General features: G+C 35.6%; 1 protein-coding gene across 5 annotated transcripts in view; it reads right to left on the reverse strand.

Annotated features, from left to right (window-relative positions):
- Nucleotides 1–21,059, reverse strand: part of RABGAP1L (RAB GTPase activating protein 1 like) — a 758,983-nt gene that overhangs the window by 513,995 nt on the left and 223,929 nt on the right. For all 5 annotated transcript variants that reach the window (XM_035722282.1, XM_027611227.2, XM_027611226.2 and 2 more), the window contains one exon: nt 20,681–20,831. In XM_035722282.1, the coding sequence (XP_035578175.1) occupies nt 20,681–20,831 (151 nt within the window). The remainder of the gene's footprint in view (nt 1–20,680; nt 20,832–21,059) is intronic.

Genomic DNA, 21,059 nt, shown 5'->3' on the forward strand with positions numbered 1-21,059 from the left:
CACTCTTGCTTCCCTTCAGAAGTACTAAAGGCTGACACACATAGAAAGTTGTGCTGGGCACCTGGGTGGCTCAGTCGTTAAGCATCTGCCTTCGGCTCAGGTCATGACCCCAGGGTCTTGGGATCGAGCCCCACATCGGGCTCCCAGCTCCCAGAAGCAGGCTTCTCCCTCTGCCCCTGCTTGTGTTCCCTCTCTCGCTGTGTCTTTCTCTGTCAAATAAATAAATAAATCTTTAAAAAAAAAAAAAAGAAAGTAAGTTGTGCTTCTAGTAGGACAGCATAAGCCCTAACAGCCCAACTATAAGCTCTAGACTAAATACAAAGAAACAATTCACTGAGGGCTCTGGAGATAGGAGAAAAGCAGGATTATTTTGGAGAGGTAGTCCAAACTTGGAGAATGGGAATATCTAAGTTAAGTATGCATTTTTTGCAGTTTTGACCTGAGGGCAGGCCACAGTCACAATGCGTTGCAAGATGACTGATGTTCCAATAGAAAGCGTACTGTCTTTCCCGACTGAGAAGGCAGGGTCAGGGCCCAGCATAATCACAGTTGCCACAGAGTGAAGAAGGAAATAATGGAAAAGAAAGAGCCAGAGATTGAGAACCCTAAATTCTGTGTATAACATCTCCCAAGTTTCTGGGTAACCTCCAGCCCAAGCACACATGTGACACTACAAGCTGGTAGGCTCAAGCTGAATGGATTCAACCAAGAATGGGGCTGCTAGCCACCAACGCAAGACAGAGCTCATAATCTGAATAAAATTAAGTTAGGCGCTTGCTAAACAAAAAGCCAATACTCTCATAATATTCACAATTTCCAGGACAGAACTCCAAAATTATTTGACAAACAAGTACCAGGAAACTGTAACCCATTTACAAAGGAAAAGATAATCAACAGAAGCCAACCTTAAGATGAGCCAAATGTTGAAATTGTCAGACACAGACTCTGAAGCAGCCATGAAGCCTATGCTCAGTGAAGTAAAGAAAATGATACTTGCACAGAGTAAAAGTAGAATAAATTTCAGGAGAGAAAATGAAAATATAAAAAGGATCCAAAGGAACATTTTAGAATACAAACATAACATTAAAATTCACTGGACGGACTTAAAATAGAGATGAAAAAAGAAAGACTAATTGAACTTGAACAAAGATCAACAAAAATTATCCTACCTACACAAGAAAGAAAAACAGCTGATCAAAAAAATAAAAAAGAGAGAGCCCCAGAGATCTGAGGGGATAATATCGACAAAATCCTAGTAGTAGAAGAGAACTGGGGAGTAAGACATATTTGAAGAAATAATGCCCCAAATCTTTCCAAAGTTGGTGAAAGACATAAATTCACAGATTTAAGAAAGTCTGTGGTCCCAAGAAGGACTAACATGAAGAAAACCATGCTTAGTTTGATAATCAAACTATCAAAAATCAAAGTGAGAAAGAAAATCTTGAAAGCAGCCAGAGAAAAACAACATATTACATACTGGAGAGCAATGATTCAAAAGAGGGAGGACCAGCTATATAATTTTTGAATATCAGTGCAAAACGAAAACACAGGGCCCATTGTACAAAACTATTAAGAATTTCAAGACAAATACAGCAGAAAATTTAACCAAGCACACAGCCTTTTAAGTGTGGAGCCCTATGCAACTGCACAGGTCACATGCCCATGAAACGGACTCTGGGGTGACTATGTGCTTTCATCAAGAATGAGAGAAGCCAAAGGAACATTTTCAAAATGCTGAAAGAAAAAACCATCAACCCAATAGTGTATGTCCAGGGAAAATACCTTTCAAGAATACAGGCAAAATAAAGATATTTTCAGATAAAGGAAAGCTATGTTATCAACAGACCTGCACCATATGGAATGCTAGAGAAATTATTTCAGGCTCAAGAGAAATGATACCAGAGAGAAACTTGAATCTTCAGGAATAAATGAAGAGCATGAAAAAGCAGTGATAAATATCTGGATTTTCCTGAATATATCACTGAAAAATTTTTTAAGAGAGTCCTCTGGCTGCAATGTGGAAAACAGGCTGGAGTAAAGGGGGTGAGGAGGTGAAAAAATGGGAAGACCATTTAGAAAGCTATCGTCACGTTGGAAAAACGTGTGCCTTGGACTCTAGCAATGGCAAAGAAGATGGAGCATGCCCATGTTTGAATCCCAGCTGTAACATAAAACTGACGCTCTTTCCAACTATGCTACACTACACCTGAACAGGAAAAAAGTACAAAGTATTTTCTCAGTTTGTGATACTGGAAGAAAATAAAGCCAAGCTTAAACTTCATTCTGTCCTAGAAAAGTCCCTAGAAATATGTTCACGTTATTATATGCTCATGCAAAATTTGCAAAAAAAAAAAAGGTTCTTTCCTAAAGAACTCTCCCACCCCAAAATTATGCTTCAGGCCCAACAAAACCTGAATCCACACTGGATATTCAAATACAACTAAGTAGCATAAAAGGGAGAGATGAAAGGCATATTAGAAATGAAAATAAGCCAGTTTATAAATCCTCCTGAGCATTTAGAATACTAAACATGTCCTGGAGGATGAGTGCCATTTAAAAAGCACTCTCACAAAAAAATAAAATAAAATAAAATAAAAAGCTCTCACAAATGAGTAACATTCAAACTAATGTTCTCTAAATCAACAATCTAGATTAATATAATATATAGTATATGCAAGATTCATATAATTATGTCTATGTCAGTGATCAAATATGTCATGAATAATATCTAAACTCATTTTCTTCCTGGGAGTGATTTCTAAAAAGGAATATAAATAAAGTGGCTCTTTCAGTTAAGGCATTTAGGATATGTCATTTCATTTCCACAGCAAAGGCACTAGGCAGGTTTCCTAGAGGACTATCTGTCACAATATATTTCTGGCTACATCTTTACCCATTTCCAAAAAGAAAAAAAAAAAATAGCCCTCCAGTAACCTTAAATTCTGTGTTAAGCTACTATCTCCATAATAGAATATTTTAAATTAATGTGGTTAGCTTTCACTAAAGAACTTTCCTCTCAATATAACCTGACAGAAGGAATGGGGAATAGGACTGTCTTCCTGGGAAATAAAATGCATTAAGGTTTTAAATGTGATGGGTCAAGTAGTATGGGTATGAAGATTAATGGAAGTAAAATTTAATTCTTATTCTTCGGGCTCAAATGGAAAACCTAAAAGACTCCATACATTTTGAGAATTAAAGAAAAAGCCTGAATCAAAAATGAAAGTAGACAGCCAAAACTCAGGAGAGAAAAATCATTCAGAAGAAATATCTACTTCTTTGATTCTCTGACTTTCCTTCCCTCTTTTCCATCAAGTAAAAGCCAAGTATCAGAAATTTAGATGTTACATAAAGCATAAATTAAGAACTTAAACCTTATAAGGCAACTATGTGTAATCCACTGTCATGATTCTCATTTTATCTTTATTTAAACAGTAATCTTTTGATAAGAAACTATAACTATTTTAGTTTTATTTTAAACATATATTTTTATTTAATTTTTTAGAGAGAGAGAGCATGCGTGCACACATGCACATGGGGTGGGAGGGAGGCGGGGGAGGGGCAGAGGGAAAGGGAGAGAGAGAATCTTAAGCAGGCACCATGGCCAACACAGAGCCCAATGTGGGGCTCCATCTCACAACCCTGAGATCATGACCTGAGCCAAAATCAAGAGTTGGGCACTTAAGTGACTGAGGCACCCAGGTGACCCATAACTATTTTAGTTTTTAAACTATATTGTCAGAATCCCTATCAAAATACCATCAGAATTTTTCACAGAGCTGGAACAAACAATCCTAAAATTTGTATGGAACCAGAAAAGACCCCGAATAGCCAAAGTAATGTTGAAAAAGGAAACCAGAGCTGGTGGCATCACAATTCCGGACTTCAAGCTCTATTACAAAGCTGTAATCATCAAGACAGTATGGGACTGGCACAAAAACAGACACATAGATCAGTAGAACAGGATAAAAAACCCAGAAATGGACCCTCAACTCTATGGTCAATTAATCTTCAATAAAGCAGGAAAGAATATCCAATGGAAAAAAAAGACCATCTCTTCAACAAATGGTGTTGGGAAAATTGGACAGCCACATGCAGAAGAATGAAACTGTACCACTTTCTCACACCATACACAAAAACTGAACTATACTGTCTTGGGGCATGTGGGTGGCTCAGTCAGTTAAGCATCCGACTCCTGGTTTCAGCTCAGATCATGATCTCAGGGTTGTGAGATCGAGCCCTGCGTTGGGCGGGTGCCAGCTTAAGATTCTCTCTCTACCCCCACCCCCACGCTCTCTTACTCTCTCTCTCCCTCTCTTAAAAAAAAAACACACACACACACAAAAAAAACCCACATTGTCTTATCTGTCCATAACAGTAGTTTACCCATGACTGCAGAAAAAATTTAAAACTATTTTACACTAAATTAAATTACATTGTGACTTTTTAGCCATTTCTTTCTTAACTAAAATAAGAGAAATAATTACATGCATTTATTGAGCTAATAATCATTAAAAAAAAAACTATTTCAGAAACATTTTAGAGTTTTAGGCCTAAGACCTAGACCATTGCTACTCAAATTGTTTCATAGACTACGAGAGGTATTGGCATTAACAGATGGGTTGTTAGAAATGAGAACTGCAAACCCATCCCACACCTACTGAATCAGAATCTACATTTTAACAAGATTCACAGGTGTTCTGAATACACATTAAGTTCTGAGGTCTGTCCCAGATAACGTTTCTGACCAAAAAAAAGTCCACAGTGAAATTAAACCTGAATGTAAACAAACCAAGAACAAATAAATTATCAAGTATTGACTCTGCTTTGACGATTAAATCAAGACTTGCAGAGAGGTATGGAATTGGTACTTGAGATTACGTCCTAAGTTTATACTCTAATCGAATCAAAGTGACATAATGTTGGCATTTAGATCTGATGTCATATTTTTACTGGACTAAGCCATCCTTAAAGACTCTTTGGAGTGCCCCTGAAGCAACACTGGGATCCTTGGAGAGCCCTTAAAATTACCAAGATAAAAGTGGGCTTCTCTTGTTTTTCAGAGGTTTCACTGCTATAGGCTTTCTTAGAGAACATCTCTATCTACAGAATAAAAAAACAAAGTCATTATTTAATTTGTAACTGTTCTCTCAAAGTATTAATATGCTACCAGAGGACCCCTATATTAAAGAATTGTCAATGACTTAAGACACTAATGAATTTGGTACAAACTGAATAGAATTTAGCACCAAGAGAATCTTTCCTCTTATATGGTAATAAAATCATTCTGCATAGAGTTCCATTAACAATATCAGTGCAAAGAGTGAATGCCTATAAACATAATAGATGAAAAAAGCTTGTATTTTTATAACATAAAACAGTATCATTTATAGCTCATCAATCATGTATTGCTGTCCAGCAAAAATTAAAAGCCTGATGGAAAATTAAGTGATCTTCACACTTGCAAATGCTGGAGACTATTTTTGCTAAGACTGTCGGAATTTACTAACCACAATTATGACATACAGTCTAAAGAGTGTAATAACCTCTTTATCATGTTAATTAATTGTTCTTCTCATTTAAAGATCTATTGTGTTGTCTAACTGAGAAATAATTCAAGTAAAGTGCCCCAGAAAAAAACCACTTGGTCTCCCATTTTGGAGTCTAGTTGGCAGCTCTGAGCCTTGCCAATAGCCCCGACTCACCCTTTGTGTCCTCTATAGAGGCTCGTATTCTACACACAGCTTCATTAACATGGGCTGAAAACAACCTTGGGCTGAGTGTTTTGTTTGGGACTTACTTGCCAGGACCTTTTGAACAGGAGTGTCCCAGTGAAGTACTAGATATTATTTATGTAAGAATAAGCTTTTAAAAAAAACAACAACAATGATGGTCTTTCAGAAATTTCTAACTACTTTGTAAATGCATGACTTAACCCGATGATAAAAGCAGTTACTAAAAGTTTACCTCAAAAAAAAAAAAAATTTACTGCCCCCTTCCAAAGAAAAACAAAACAAAACAGTATCAGGGGAAATAATATCTTACCTTACTTAATCTAAACATCATGCTACCTATGAAAAGTAAATGATTTAAGTTTCTAATCTGGATGAGTTCAACATCAGTTGGGAGTGATGAGCAGCTTCTAGCCACTGCCACATGTGCGGTGAGGAAGGCAGATACTAACAACGGCGAGCACACGAGCACAGGTTTTGTGCGTGTGTTCTCAGCCCTGGAAAGGCCACCTCTGGAGAGCCAGCAAGTTGCCTCTTAGTTTTTAGTCTCTGGAGGTACTCTTTATTCATGAAAACTATGATAATTCTGCAGTTTTATCACAATATAAAGAAGTAATATTCTCTCTGATTTTATGCTCGAAGCAAGTTCAATGGAAAACATTAAAAAGAGTTAAAAATCATAAATGAATTACAGGTAGTTTCTATTTCCAGTTCTGATACATTTCCATTTGACCTTGGGCTGAGTATTTAAACTTTTCGATTGCTACACTAACTGTAATACTATTATTTGAAATCAATCTAATTCACTGATAAGTCAAAAAGATAAATTGTTTCTAATCAATTCTCAAAATTAATGTATTAAATAAACATATGACAATACTTTAAGGTGAACATCTGAGTACCTGAGTTATGTAAATTAATAGAAATCCACATACCCCCAGTTCAATGGAAACCCTAATCAAAAAGAACCCCAGAAATCTAAAACCTGAATAAAAACTATGGCAGCTGCTTTAATACTGTTGTTCAAGATACTGTCTTGCTCCCATCAGATGCATCACATAATATAAGTTAGTGGCAAATCTGGGTTAACAAACATTTTCTTTTTTTTTTTTAAGATTTTATTTATTTATTTGAGAATGAGAGATAGAGAGCACGAGAAGGAAGAGGGTCAGAGGGAGAAGCATACTCCCTGCTGAGCAGGGAGCCCGATGCGGGACTCGATCCCGGGACTCCAGGATCATGACCTGAGCCGAAGGCAGTCACTTAACCAACTGAGCCACCCAGGCGCCCAACAAACATTTTCTTAATTCAATAGAAATACAACTCAATAGAAATACATCTACATTTAAAAATTACTACATCCTTCACAAGACTTACATTTGCCATAGCTAAGCATGCTATGAAGTTTGTAAACATTAGATTGTGCTGTGTCAGCAATCATTTATACAACATTTAGCATCCTGAACTATAACTGATTTGAAATAACAGCACAGAAAAACTGATCCCCAGAGAGCCACAATTCAAATCATCTTCATAAAAATCAAGAATCATAATATAAAAATCAAAATCTGTGTGCCAACAGGTGGGGGTAGAAGGGTAGGAAGAATAAGCTACAATTCCAGTGCTACTGAGGGGAACTTTTCAGTTATCTTCCTAATTTGTCCAACTACTTGTACATTTTAGAAACTAATAGACCTCTGTATATGTATTAAGACAGATATCAAAAGACAGGAAGTAAATTAACAAAAGCAACATTAAGAACAATGATAAAGTTCTTACTAGTAATTCATAATCAATTACTATTTGGTAAATTAAGAAATATCTGAAGTGCTGGATATAATAATCATCATACAAACACAAACAAGCCTGGGAAACAAGACATAGAATATATATATAATACACATACCCTTATGAAATTAAAATAGTCTCTTTCATATAGTAATTCTCTAAGACTTCAGTTAAACCAAATGAACTGTTAAGCTTACACAAATGCCAGTATGAGTTAAATAAATTCATTAATAGTTGTTATTTATGTTGATTTTAATCTCACATACATGTGTGTGTGTTTATATTTATAAATATCTACATACATACCCAAATATTGTCTACTAAGATTATTTCTAAGTAGCATGGTTTGTTCCAGGACTTAAAAAACATGGTAAGATTACAAGTTAAAAACTTTGCAGATCAACCAAAATATTTAACTCCAAAATTATTGCTATTATGTAAATTTACATCTAAAAAGAAGTCCATTAAATATCAAAGTTTACCACTACAAAATAAAGTTGGCTAGAAATCTTTCAAATCACTCCTTTCAACTAGGACATAAGCAGTGAAAGAATGTTGCTAGAAGCTGGATAGCAAGTAGCTAAGTCTACAGTTTCTTTCTGTAAAATAGCCTGAGCAGGCAGCTGATGAGCAGTTTCCTTTTTAATTAGAGTCGTTTCCTGATTAATTAGTCCCAGAGCACTTAATGCAAGACTACACTGTGCCACTGGGACAAAGAGTGATTCTCCTCATGGTATTCCTAAGTATCATCTTTTCCCAAGGATCAAGCTCAATCTATTTTCAATGGGAAAGGGTCTTTTCACAGTAAAAATAAGTTGGAAAAACTATAGGTCAATACCAAGAGATATATCACCAACCCCAGCAGGAAAAAGGAGTATGTAGATTATCTAAGGGAATCCCTTCAATCCTTCATTTAAGTTCTCCCATAGTTTTTCTTCTTTTACTCAGAAAATCTTGATTTTAAATAGTATGTAATAAAGATCAATTTCCCTTTTTGACTGCATGATCAGTTCTATAGGACTAAATAAGAAAGACATTTTGAAAACATACCTAAATCATCCCTGCAATGATGTTGTGACCTTTGAAACTCTTCAAAGTAAAGATCTAAAGTCCCTAGAAAGTGAAGTAGGAAAGCTACAGACTGTAATTACATAATCTGTATGAAGAGATGGAATCTTATCCAGAGTATCTAAGTACCTAATAGACAGATGGTAGAAAAATTAAAATAAGCTTTCTTTTTTTTGTTGTTTTCAATCAAAAATTTCCATTATACTTTTTCAAACAAGAACTGAAGTTTTAAAGAGTTAAATGGAATTGCTCCTTTTCACATCATTTTTGCAGGTTATCAAGGTAAAAGCTTCATAATGCTGTCTTCAGAAAATTAGTCATCTATTAAAAGATTAAGTAGCTTTCATAAACATGTCAGAGATCAGCTCTTAAAGGGTAGAAGTGATTGAATTATTCTGACAGTAGTAACAAGTAAAGCTCTCAAGTATGCATATCCATAATATTCCAACCCCGCAATAAAAAAGTTTTGGGCAACTTTTACCTAGTCTATTCATCATTCATTAGGAATAAAAGTTTGTATATAAAAAAGAACCAACTGTATTTTTAATAGAAGCATTACTGATAAAATTATGAATCTAGAAAAAGTAAAAATTTAATAGAAAGAAAAAACAACCAAATGAGAATCATAATAAATTGTTATGGTGCAATTATTCTTTTTAAATAACAACATATTGAATGAATTACAATACTTATTTTGAAACAGTCTATGGAATGAATATATTAATTAAATCAAAAGCCAGTTTATGGAATATCGCTTTAAAGTCTGAAAAAATTTTGCAGTATCAACCATATCTCCAACATGGTATTTATCTAGTATCTTCTGGAAGAAGCTCAAGAAATTTCTCACAGAAACTGAATTTTTCTAAGGCCTACAATAATCTTAAATTTACTCAATGGTCCTTTGGCTTTTTCATTTATTTTTTTTTCTATTGAAGGGAGAAGGAAGTAGAAAATAGGACATGAGTTTGCAATAGGAGATGTATCATATTTTGGGGTCTTTGTGCATGCATATTAACAATTACATATCTACTCCATAAGCTTAAAAGAAGTAATTATTTATCTTATAATGAAAATATTGAATAAATTAAGATGACAACTTTTCAATGACTAGTCTTGCATCTGGTCCCTAGCTACTCATTAAATGTGATGAAAAAAGTGAGACTTCAGTTAATCAGCTCTGGTCAATAAGTTGAAGTGTTCTATTAAAAAAACAAAACAAAACAATAACCCCAAAAAAACAAAAACCAACATTCTTAACTTCTAATATAATTCTTCAATTATAATCCCATACCCAATTAACCCCTTCTATTTTTTTAATCATGGAGCACTGGCCTATAGTTTAACTCATGTAGGCATTCAAAAAATATTTATACTCAAGGCTAGTGCCAGGCTCTGGGGATACAAAGTACATTTTGTTTGGAGAAACAAAATGACAGTTTCTCTATAATGACACAGTCTACTGTCCTGTCAGTTTAAAAATCAACTAAAAGCCATGCAACTAACAAGCAACCTAAACTGAGAAATTCATAGGAAAAATGAAACCCAGCAAATATAAAATACCAAATAATGAAAAACACATTTTAGAGCTACGTTATGGACAGTTAAGAAAAGGAAGCAGGTAACAGAATGGAAGAAATGACAGAGAGGCAAATATAAACTATAATGAGACACAAAAGGATAAAGATACTGAGAATGATTCATGAAGTAATCAAACAAGAACCTACAAAATGAAACTGGTAACTTACAAAAATGTGATAAGAAATGGGCAATATGGGGGACAGGTGGGTGGATTTTTGGTACCTGTCTCATATCTACTATCGCACCTTTTTTTAACCCTGATACTAATTAATGGTAAACAGATGTAAACATAAGTTTGAATGAAAAAGTAAGTCAATGCAAAAACTGGGGAAAACTCGTCATACCACATTACCCAATAAAATATAAATATACTCTAGAAACAAGTGCAGGTAAGATTAACAAAGTTATTATGGAAAAAAGGTTATTATGAGATTGGGATCCAGGAGTCATACTATAATCCCAGACTCTTGAAAATTTGCATGATTTAGGAAAAATATCAGTTTTCCTCTTATCCTTAATTCTAACGCTATAATAATACAACTTTTATGCTACTGAATGATCTATGCTCAATAACCCAAAAGACTTCCCTGAAAACAGTATACTCCTTCGCTAACTCCATGATATGAAAATAAAGGTAACATTAGAAGATCGCCTGTTCCTTAATTTACCTGGGAACTATTTACTATGCTTAAAGGGTAACAAAAACATTATCTGTTACTAGAAACAGAACACTGTCACTTAAGCACATGAAAGTATATTTTTAAATTTTTACAGAAAAATGTCAATGCTGGGGGAAAGACTTTTAGTGCATGTCAGATTCACATATAATTGTAGTTTTGATACATGCAAATGTCAATACAGATATCATAGAAAATGAAAGTCCTCAGAGGATGAAAGAAAATTTGATATAAATGATGCTGTGAAAATAATAAGCAAGGTATAATTATGTAGTAAGAAACCACTGCCCTTACTATACAAGAAAAGAGAGAATAACATACATTTTCTTAAAGAATCTTTTTCAATAATTCTTGTTTTCCTTTAACAAAGACCTTCTGCTATCTACCTGTTTAAGGCATTTACATTACAGCACAGTGAATACTCTTTATTCTGTTTGCCCACCTTATTTTGAGGGTTAGTACATTTTAAAAAATTATAAATTTTCTGGAGAAATTTTTGTAAATTTTATGGCTATATCAGTAATGTACCATTCAGTACAAGAGCCTGTGGCTTTTATACATACCAATGATACAGACCCAGCTGGAATAACCCCATTCTATCAAAAAGCTCATTTCCTACAACTAGACAAGGTGATGATAGAGAACAGAGCAGCCGTGTAATTAAACAGTGCCCTGCCTCTTGATGAAATCTAGTGCTGAGCGTTATCTAACATACAGCACTGAATTTTTAAAAAATAAACCATGTAAAGAAAAAGCAAACAACTACCTGGCTACATTATGTACAGAGTTTAATTCAGTTGTGAAACCTTATCAAATAAAAGAAATCTGTAACTGATACCATTACTTGACTTTTCAATTAAATATTCTCTAAATGTTATTCAATCATAAGAAAAATACCAATCTAAACATCTCCTCTTGAGAATGTCCAGTAATTATAATTATAGTATGTTCCACCAAAATAGAGTAAAACATTTTCTTTACCTACATGTTTTATTAAAAGCCATCTGATACAATAATACACTGGAGAAGAGAGAGGGCAGGCTTTACTCTGAGCAGCACCAATAACCTGACAAGAATAAACACAGTGAAGACTCACCTGTCCAAATAATGCTCAAGAAAGTAGAGAACTTGCAGAATCTTAAAATAGGCCAGTCTCATGGTTGTTTTTTATTTATATTCCAAAAGAGGTTTTTGGCAGCAACTACCAAAGTATTATTTGCAACTACTGCCCTTTTGGTTCTGATAGAAGTTTGAGTACACACTCTCTGTAGTTTATAAAACTAGACTTCTACTTTGCAAGCTTATACTGTTTAATATTTAGCCAAGATAGTATTTTTTCAGTTCTTTGATTCTAAAAATTAATATGTATTACCATCCTAGCACAGTACCTGGCATACAATAAGTACTCAAATACCTATAATATTACTTGTTAAAATTCTATTACATCAACCCTAGGTAACCAATTAAATATTCTCTTGTGATATCATTTTGATATGTCATATTTTCTGAAGTTTTTCACTTCAAATATTTATTCTAACAAGAATAAACTTTATTATATTTTTCCCATTTAACAAGGGGACAAGCCTTGACCCATGAATAGTGGATGGTCAATAGGGGTGGGGAGTGAGGAAAGGAAAGAGCACACTGATTTCACTTGTGAAGGCTCCTTTCACAATCCCAGTCACTAACTGGCAGCTGAATCATTACATAAGCAAACTCTATACGGCACTCCCTTCTCCTATCCTGCTCAGACATTTAATTTCCACCTCAGACGCCCTCTTCCTTGTGAACTCTTCCCTGGTTCATCCAAGCAGGGCTGAGACTACCTCTTTTGTATTCCACACACTTGATTAAGATACCTATTATAATCTGTATCATACTCAATCTATCCATGCACAGACTTGGCTTTCCCTAGGCTACCCTCATCAAGGGTATGAACTCTTTTCATCTACACAGCCCTAGAAACCATAGAAAGCCTGGCCCATAAAAGCTGCTCAATAAAGAGTTACTGAATGAATAAATGAATTAATAAGTGAATGAAACTAATACCTGCCTTGTAGTCTTGATTATACCAGACAATCATTAGGAGTGGTTTTTAGAGAACATCATTTGACTTTATGATATACCTGAATATGCATAATCACTAAAATAATAAATCATACAATCATTACAAAGTCAAAGTTTTAGGATTCAAATATTCCACGACATTCACCAACCAGAAAAAAAAAAAAAAAAGACAAGTCAGACACTTCATACTTCTAAAAACATTCCTTCTCAATTCCATCACAGCTATTATTTACATCATGTGCTCTAGCGAAAATTATGTGACTGGAAGTAGTCTAATACACATATTAAAGTAGAAATATATACCAACACCAATACCCATCATCACTGTTAACCCATGTTCATGATGTAACATCATATTGGTAAAAACAGTAGAAGCTAATCTTGAATACTTACTATGTGCCAAGCACTTTATCATCTTATTTAATTCCCACAACAATCCCATAAGGTATTACTATTATCCCTGCTTTATAAATGATGAAACTGAGTCTTAGAAAGTTGGGATAACTTTTCAAGATCATAAATTAATATGTGGGAGGGGTAAGACTCAAATCTAGATCAATCTAGCACTGGAACTTAAATCCTTTAAAAAGACATTGTGTGTGCACATACACACATACATTTTTTGAAGAGAAGATTCATTCAGAAAAAAAAACAAGAATTCAAGTGGTGGTGGTAAATGGCTTGTGATGATGTTATTTCTGAAAGCTCATCAATTAAAACCTTGTTTTGGTTTTAACAAAGTGTAAAGTATGAATGTGACAAATTATATCACTTCTACAAAAGAGCACAGACCATGATCCAGTATTTGCCATGTTATGCAAATAATAATCAGCAGACTTGATAGATAAACTACACCACACATGTCATGTAATTATTGAAATTACACATACAGCGCACCTGGGTGGCTCAGTGGGTTAAGCATCTGACTCCTGGTTTCGGCTCAGGTCATGATCTCAGGGTCAAGAGATCAAGCCCTGTGTTGGGCTCCACGCTCAGCATGGAGTATGCTTAAGATTTTCTCTCCCTCTCCCTCCCCATCTGCTCCTCCCCCGATCATACTCGCTCTCTCTCTAAAATAAATAAAATTTTTTTTAAAATTACACATATGGTACTGTAAAACAACATAAAATTCAAGTTGCTGTAAAGGCACACAATCTCCCCCATGTCAAATGGTTGCTAAATATGTGAAAATGTAATCATTATTCAGTGGCTCCTCAAGCCAGATATTAATATTTAACCCTCAGTTCAGAAGCTCTAAATTCTGTCTGCTTGATCATACAGGGTAAATAGGGTCACAATCTTCTACTGTCTCTTCAGATCACCTCAAAATTATGAAGAATGCTAATTTCATAGGAATAACAAGAAATATCAATTATAAGCAATGACTTCAGGAATATATGGTACAAGTCTGCCACTGATCCAAAAACAGTGCTGAAGCCCTCAGACTTTGGTAGAAATCATGCAGCAGCAGACAATGGTCGAAGCCTCAGGCCACTTTAGGATAGACTGTGTAGAGGCACCTGGGTGGCTCAGGTCAAGATCACAGAGTTCTGGGATTGAGCCCCGAGTTGGGCTCCATGCTTAGCGGGGAGTCTGCTTCTCCCTCTCCTTCTCCCTCTGACCCTCCCCTCACTCATGCTTGCTCTCTCTCTGAAATAAATAAATGAATAAATATTTTTTTAAAAAGGATAGACTGTGAAGACCCATCTTAAAAGGGATGGCTTGAAGTTAGGTGTTTTAGAACTTTTCAACTGATTCTATAAAGTACTATTTAGATCTTTTCTACCACTTGTAAGATTTATACATGTTTCCTGATATAAACTGAATAATACCTAGTTTATAAACTTCATTTCTATATAACGAATAGTATAAAGCAGAGAAAAGGGATAGTACTGCTTTTACTTCTTTAGCCTTTTATCTTTAATGGTTAACAATGAGAAAAATACAGAGAACAAGTTTTTCCTTCCAAAGGATCTTTAAAAGACAAAATGTAAGAATGCCCTATCCCTTTCGTTTCTCTTTTAGAGTTTTCTATTTTATGGGTTCAAAAACTGATTCTGCTATTTAGTAATTGTGTCTCTTAATCTCACTGCACCTCCTTTTTCCTCAATGGTAAAAATGGGAATTGCATCACCAAAGTGGTCAGCCTTACATGGAAAGAACATAAGAAAGCACTAGACATAATGCCCATCACTCCCATAATACCCACACACTCCATTAATTCCCTCAGCAATTGTTTTCTAGCATCAGCTAGAGGGCAGTCCTAAGGTTGAATGCTAAGATTACAGCAGTAAGCAAAATCCAGACACAATCCTTGCTGAGAGTTTATAGTCTAGAGCGCCCCCATGAGTCATACTGCACTTCCCACAACCGGACCATGGCAGGAGCTTTCACAACTCTTTTATTTATGCTTGGCACTGCCTCAGCCTAAATATATCCTCCTATTCGTTGCTCCTAGGCAAAGTTGGCTGCTCTACTCTGCTCCCTTAACACTTTGCTCATAATTCTGTCCCAGCACTTACCATGTGATCACCATTTCTCCACTTTCTTGACTGCCTCCCCCACTGGGCTGTTAACTCCTACAAGGGTAGGATTACTCTTTTTATACCTCCAGTACCTAGCATAGTGTCGAACACAAAAGACATCTTAATGTTTGATCAGTTAAAGAATGAATTAGTTACACAAGTAGATAACAGGGTGTTATGCATCTTGCTTTGCTTTTCTCTCTTTTCTCAAATGGATGTCCTGAAACCTGCACAGATCTCAAGAACCCATCGTAATCTCTATTTTTCCCATAGTACTTTTCTGTGCCACTCATTGAAGCATATATTGTTTTATCATTTTCCTCATCCCTAACACTAGTGAATGCTTACCATGTACTAGGCATGCTCTGAGTGCTTCATGTGGATTATCTAATTGAATCCTCCCAACAATTCCATATGATACAGATTAAGAACATTATATAAGTCAGAGAATTGAGATATGATAATGATAAACAGACTACGTTTTCTTTCTTTCTTTTCTTTCCTTCTTAACGATTTTATTTCTAAGCAATCTCTATACCCAACGTGGGGCTCGAACTCACAACCCTGAGATCAAGAGCTGCATGCTCCACCAACTGGGCCAGCCAGGTGTTCCAACAGACTACTTTTTCAGAGAAGCCAAATCTTAGGTAAGTTTTCTATAAATACTAATCTTCCTTCCTTACATAATCTTAGGTCTTTGGTAGGGTTTTTATAAAGCAACTATTGGTTCAAGCTGAACTATTTCATTAACTGACCTTGAAATATTGCCATTTCCTTGATAAGACATGAAAAAATTAACTTGACCAAAGAAGACACTACCAATTGCTGAACCATGACGAACAAGTACCAAATATTGGAGGCACTTCTTACTGAAAATCCTCTGGGTGTTCATGTTTTTTCTACTGAGCAGCTGGTAAACTTATATGTATTCACCACCAAAGTACATACATACATTCTTGGCTACAAGCACTTGCTGTCTAATTTCTACCCTGAAACATAGAAAAAGGACAGAATTTTTTTTTAAGATACTTACATTCATCTTTTATTATCTTTTATTAGAAGGAAGACAATGAAACTAAATATACCATTGTACTTCCTCTCACAGAAATGTTGTAACTTGAGAGCTTGAATAAAGGAACATTATTAGAGCCACACATTTCTATACTGTTTGTATGAAAATGTTGTTTTTGATAAATTGTACTGTTAACAATAGAAGTAACATTAAAAATTTTATATAGTCATAAATGTATAAACTGAACGTGGAAATATTTATTAAACTATCTTAAATTCTACATTGTCAGTCAATCTCTAGCGGTAATTTTTAAACATTTGCCATTCTAAAATAAACAAACTACTAAGCTTAATTTTTATAACAAATTATTCCACAACAGATCTCAACTATTGCCTCTCTTAACAGGCAACTGTAACAGAGAAAGGTGGGTGTCTACCCAATATCTATTTTCTCTTTTCATCCTTATTAATAAACCCATATTTCAGTGGGTAGAGGAGAGAAGCAATATACCCATCTTAAAAAAAAGAAAATTCCCAACTTCCCAGGGAGATAGTAGCCAAGTAACAGAATTCTGATCAAAAAGATTAAGTAAAAGTTGCTGCTTAAGGTTTAAGGGAAGGCTCTTTAAAAGGGCAAAAGACAGGGGCACCTGGGTGGCTAAGTCTGTTGAGTGTCGACTCTTGGTTTCGGCTCAGGTTGTGATCTAACAAGTCATGATCTCATGGGTCATGACAGCAATCCCCAGGTCAGGCTTCACACTCACTGCAGAGTCAGCTTGGGATTCTTTCCCTCTTCCTCTTCCTCTTCCTCCCCTCCGCCCCTACCCCCACTCACATGCACTCTCTTTCTCTAAAATAAATAAATGGATCTTTAAAAAGGGGGGGGGCAACAGGCTTGGTTCAGATATGCCAAAGAGAGGTCTAGCCTCAGTATAAACTTATGGGAGATAATCTCTAAATCCCTGGAATCTCCCAAATGATAGAGTGTCTTTTTTTCATTCGGGGTGGGCTCCTTCAACCATATCTGATAGTTTATGTTGAGGAGGCAACTCATGGTGAGCCTCTAGACAGTTTATGTTAAAAAGAGGACTCAGTATGGAGGCTAGCCAAGCCAGAAAAACCAACCATGTGGTTAGAGGTGTTGAGCCAGGTGCTATCAGCCCAACTTCAGGGGAGGGGAGAAGAAAGAGCTAAAGATTTGAGTTCAACCAGGTGGGTGATGATTCAATCAATTATGTCAATGTAATGAAACCCCAATAAAAATCCTGGAGTCCAAAGCTTGGTGAGCTTCCTCCATTGGTGATTTTCTAAGTGCGTGCTGCTACACATTGATGCAGGAAGGATAAGTGTCCTTGAGGACGATGCAAGCGTCATATCTGAAATCCTCTCAGTCCCAGATTCTGCTCTATATATCTCTTCCTTTGGCTGGTTCTGGTTTGTATTGTTTTGCTATTAAAAAAAAAACAAAAACAAAAACAAAACTAAACTAAACCTATACTTGTGAGTTTAACATTTTGCTATAGTGGTCCTCCAAGTTTTCTGGCCAAACCTGTAGCTGAGCTGGTATGAAGTAAGAATGGTTCTGTGGACCCCCAAACTTGCAGCTGGTGTCAGAAGTCCTGGGCAGACTTGGCAGCCTGGAGAACTGTTCCCTTAAAGTCCAGTTTGACTGCCTTTGTCTTCCTTCTTTTCTGAACACACCACCAGGTGCAAAGCAGCCATTTTGTGACAAGGTGACAAGCATGTGCCAAGTACATGAGACAGAGTTCAGTCAGGGAAGTATTTCAAAAGAGATTTAATGGAAGAACTTAGGTACTGAAGCACTGGAAGGGCTGAAGACCAGAAGACTGGGGACACCACTGTTAGCTTTCAGGTTTGCCACCACTACTACAGTCCAGAGAATTAAGGGATTGCTGTTGTTCCTCAAGTTCGGAAACTGCAGGAAACAGGAACTACAGAACGAAGGCAGGTGATTCAGAATGGAATGCCTAGAGACAGATGCCAAGTCTCACAACTGGCAAGGCCCAGGGATCTGTCTACTACTGTTAGAAAAAAATAATATGGCTCTCGCCTCCCTCCAGTCTTCACATGCAGAAAGTAAATCGCAGCCAGATCTCAGAGTGAAAGAGAGTCTCAAAATATTTTATTCAATGAAAACATTTTTTGCCATTCTGTCTCTTGATCTTAAACTCCTTCCCGCAATTGTATATTCAAAATTACCCATGGTGTTCAGTATATATGGTAAAGCTTTTATCACGTGTGACATACACTATATTGTCGGGAGTTCATAAATAACATCGTGGGAGACTATTCTTTTTCTCCCAAAGTCTGAAACCCTAAAAGGTATGAATTTTAAAAGCCTCTTAGTAGAGAAAGGGGTATGGTAGTAGCTGCTATCCTATAAGCAGCCATTAAAAGTATACAATTTGTTATTTATATAAAAAAGTGATCTGACACCCAGAGTTATGGTCTCTGGACATTTCTTCTTAGATACCTCCATTAATAAAAACTTTTCTGGCCATAAATTCCAATACATGTGTATTTATTTTGTTAATTTTTATTATGCACAAGTGCTACAGTAAATATAGATCTTATAAAGCATAGAAATGTAGATAGGATATAAAAAAAGATAAAACCAATGAAAAACTTATGCTGCGCAAAAATATTATTCAATATTGAACATGGGTCATTTAAAAATGTGTTATTTTGTGCAATTTTTCTATTGAGATAACATAAAACATAACATAAAATTTGCCATTTTAAGGTGTACAATTCAGTGGTTTTTAGTACATTCACAATATTGTTCAACCATCACCACTATGAAATTCCAGAACATTTCCATCACCCCAAAATCAACCCTGTAACTGTTAGCAGTCACTCTCAATTCTTCCATCCTCCAGCAACCGGCAACCATTAGCCTACCTTCTGCCTCTGTGCATTTGCCTATTCTGAACATTTCATGTAAACAGAATCATACAATATGAGTTACTTTTTAATACGTTGGTTTAGCAGTTTTCTTCATTCATGGTTTTAATCATTATCATATCTGAAAAAGACTAACAGAGATCCAGAGACCCAAATAGAGGAGGATCATTTTTTTTTTCAGTCACACCCATCAATCATTTTGTTGAAATTTGGTTAGGAAATTACCAATTTTCTCAAATGAATTTTTTTCCTTAAAAAAAGATTTTATTTTTTTTAAGTAATCTCTACACCCAACATGAGGTTTGAGTTCACAACCCCAAGATCAAGAGTCAATGTTCTGCCGATTGAGCCAGCCAGGCGCCCCTCAAATGAATTCTTATCAGTAAACCAGAAGGTGTTTTATTTTTATATTTTTAACCGTCAGTCCAAAATTTTCTGCAACTATTTGTACAAGTTTTAAACACATTTGAAATTTCTGATTCCAGGTTTTTAAGATGTTAAGAGTTTTATAATAACACATATAGCTTTCAGTGTGACTTCACATAGTGACGTTTAAATTGCCAAGTGTTTCAAATGTCCTTCTCTATAACATGAGTTTATTTCTAGAAGTAGTTGCTTTGTCATCCTTTATACGACATTAATTTTTACTTGAAGGGACAGATTAGTGTTTTTGTTTTCTGTTTTTTTGTTATTTTTAGTATCTTGATATATAATATCCTATGATAGCAATCGCTTTAAACTACTCATATATCCTGTGGGGGTTAAGTTAAAACTAGACAACCTTTAAATCCATGTAATTGAGCACGTGCAAATTGCAAGAAAATTCTAATATCATGAAAACACATACATAAGTGTGAGCACCACTGTTATTCCTTCCCCCAGGTGTGCAAGCCCCTTCTTCCCTTGGTTCACTCCTAAATCACATGGGACAAGTAGCCATTGGACCCAACGGCTTACTGAGGTCTCATTACCATGGCAGAGCAAATAATTTAATTTGATTTTAAAATTATACTAGAGTATATTTTATACTGTGTACAAATATAATTGTATATAAATCTCATACATTAAGAAAGCTTCATTGAAAACACTTGAAATGTAAATAGCTTCCAATGCCACAAAAAAATGAAAGCCAAGGCATTGTTTACCACTATCCACAACAAGTGCTTAGAACAAAAGGCAGAACCATTCACTGCACAACACCAAAACAGTTTTTAAAGAAATTCAAAACATTTATGACTTATTGCAGCTATGAAAACAGTACTTACTTAAAATGCCGTCCAATGAGAAGAATATGAAAAAAGCTTCCTACCTTTGTGATAAGAAGTCGGTATCTATCCAGCATTGCCTGGTTGTCATGGCAGCCTGCTAATAACTGCCACACCTCTGCCCTCAGGGCTTCGGGGACGCCACTCTTCACCAGAGTGGACAGCCCCTTCGGTCGTGCACCAAGGTTACTGTGCCTAAGAAAACGAGAAAACAAACCATTTATACTCTCTTCACCAAGGCTGAACTGCTGTTGTTATGAAAAGTATGCCAATGAATTTACATAAAAATGTAAGCCTGGGTTGAGAGAAAAACTGGGAAGGAGGGCATGAAATACCATTAGTAGCTCAGTGATGTCCTGGACGTTGTTCCCCAGTCCCATCTTCTTTATTGGTGAACCGTGTTATTCTACCGTCAAGAAATTT

This window comes from Zalophus californianus, chromosome 10 (assembly GCF_009762305.2).
Source record: "Zalophus californianus isolate mZalCal1 chromosome 10, mZalCal1.pri.v2, whole genome shotgun sequence".
Taxonomy (NCBI): domain Eukaryota; kingdom Metazoa; phylum Chordata; class Mammalia; order Carnivora; family Otariidae; genus Zalophus; species Zalophus californianus.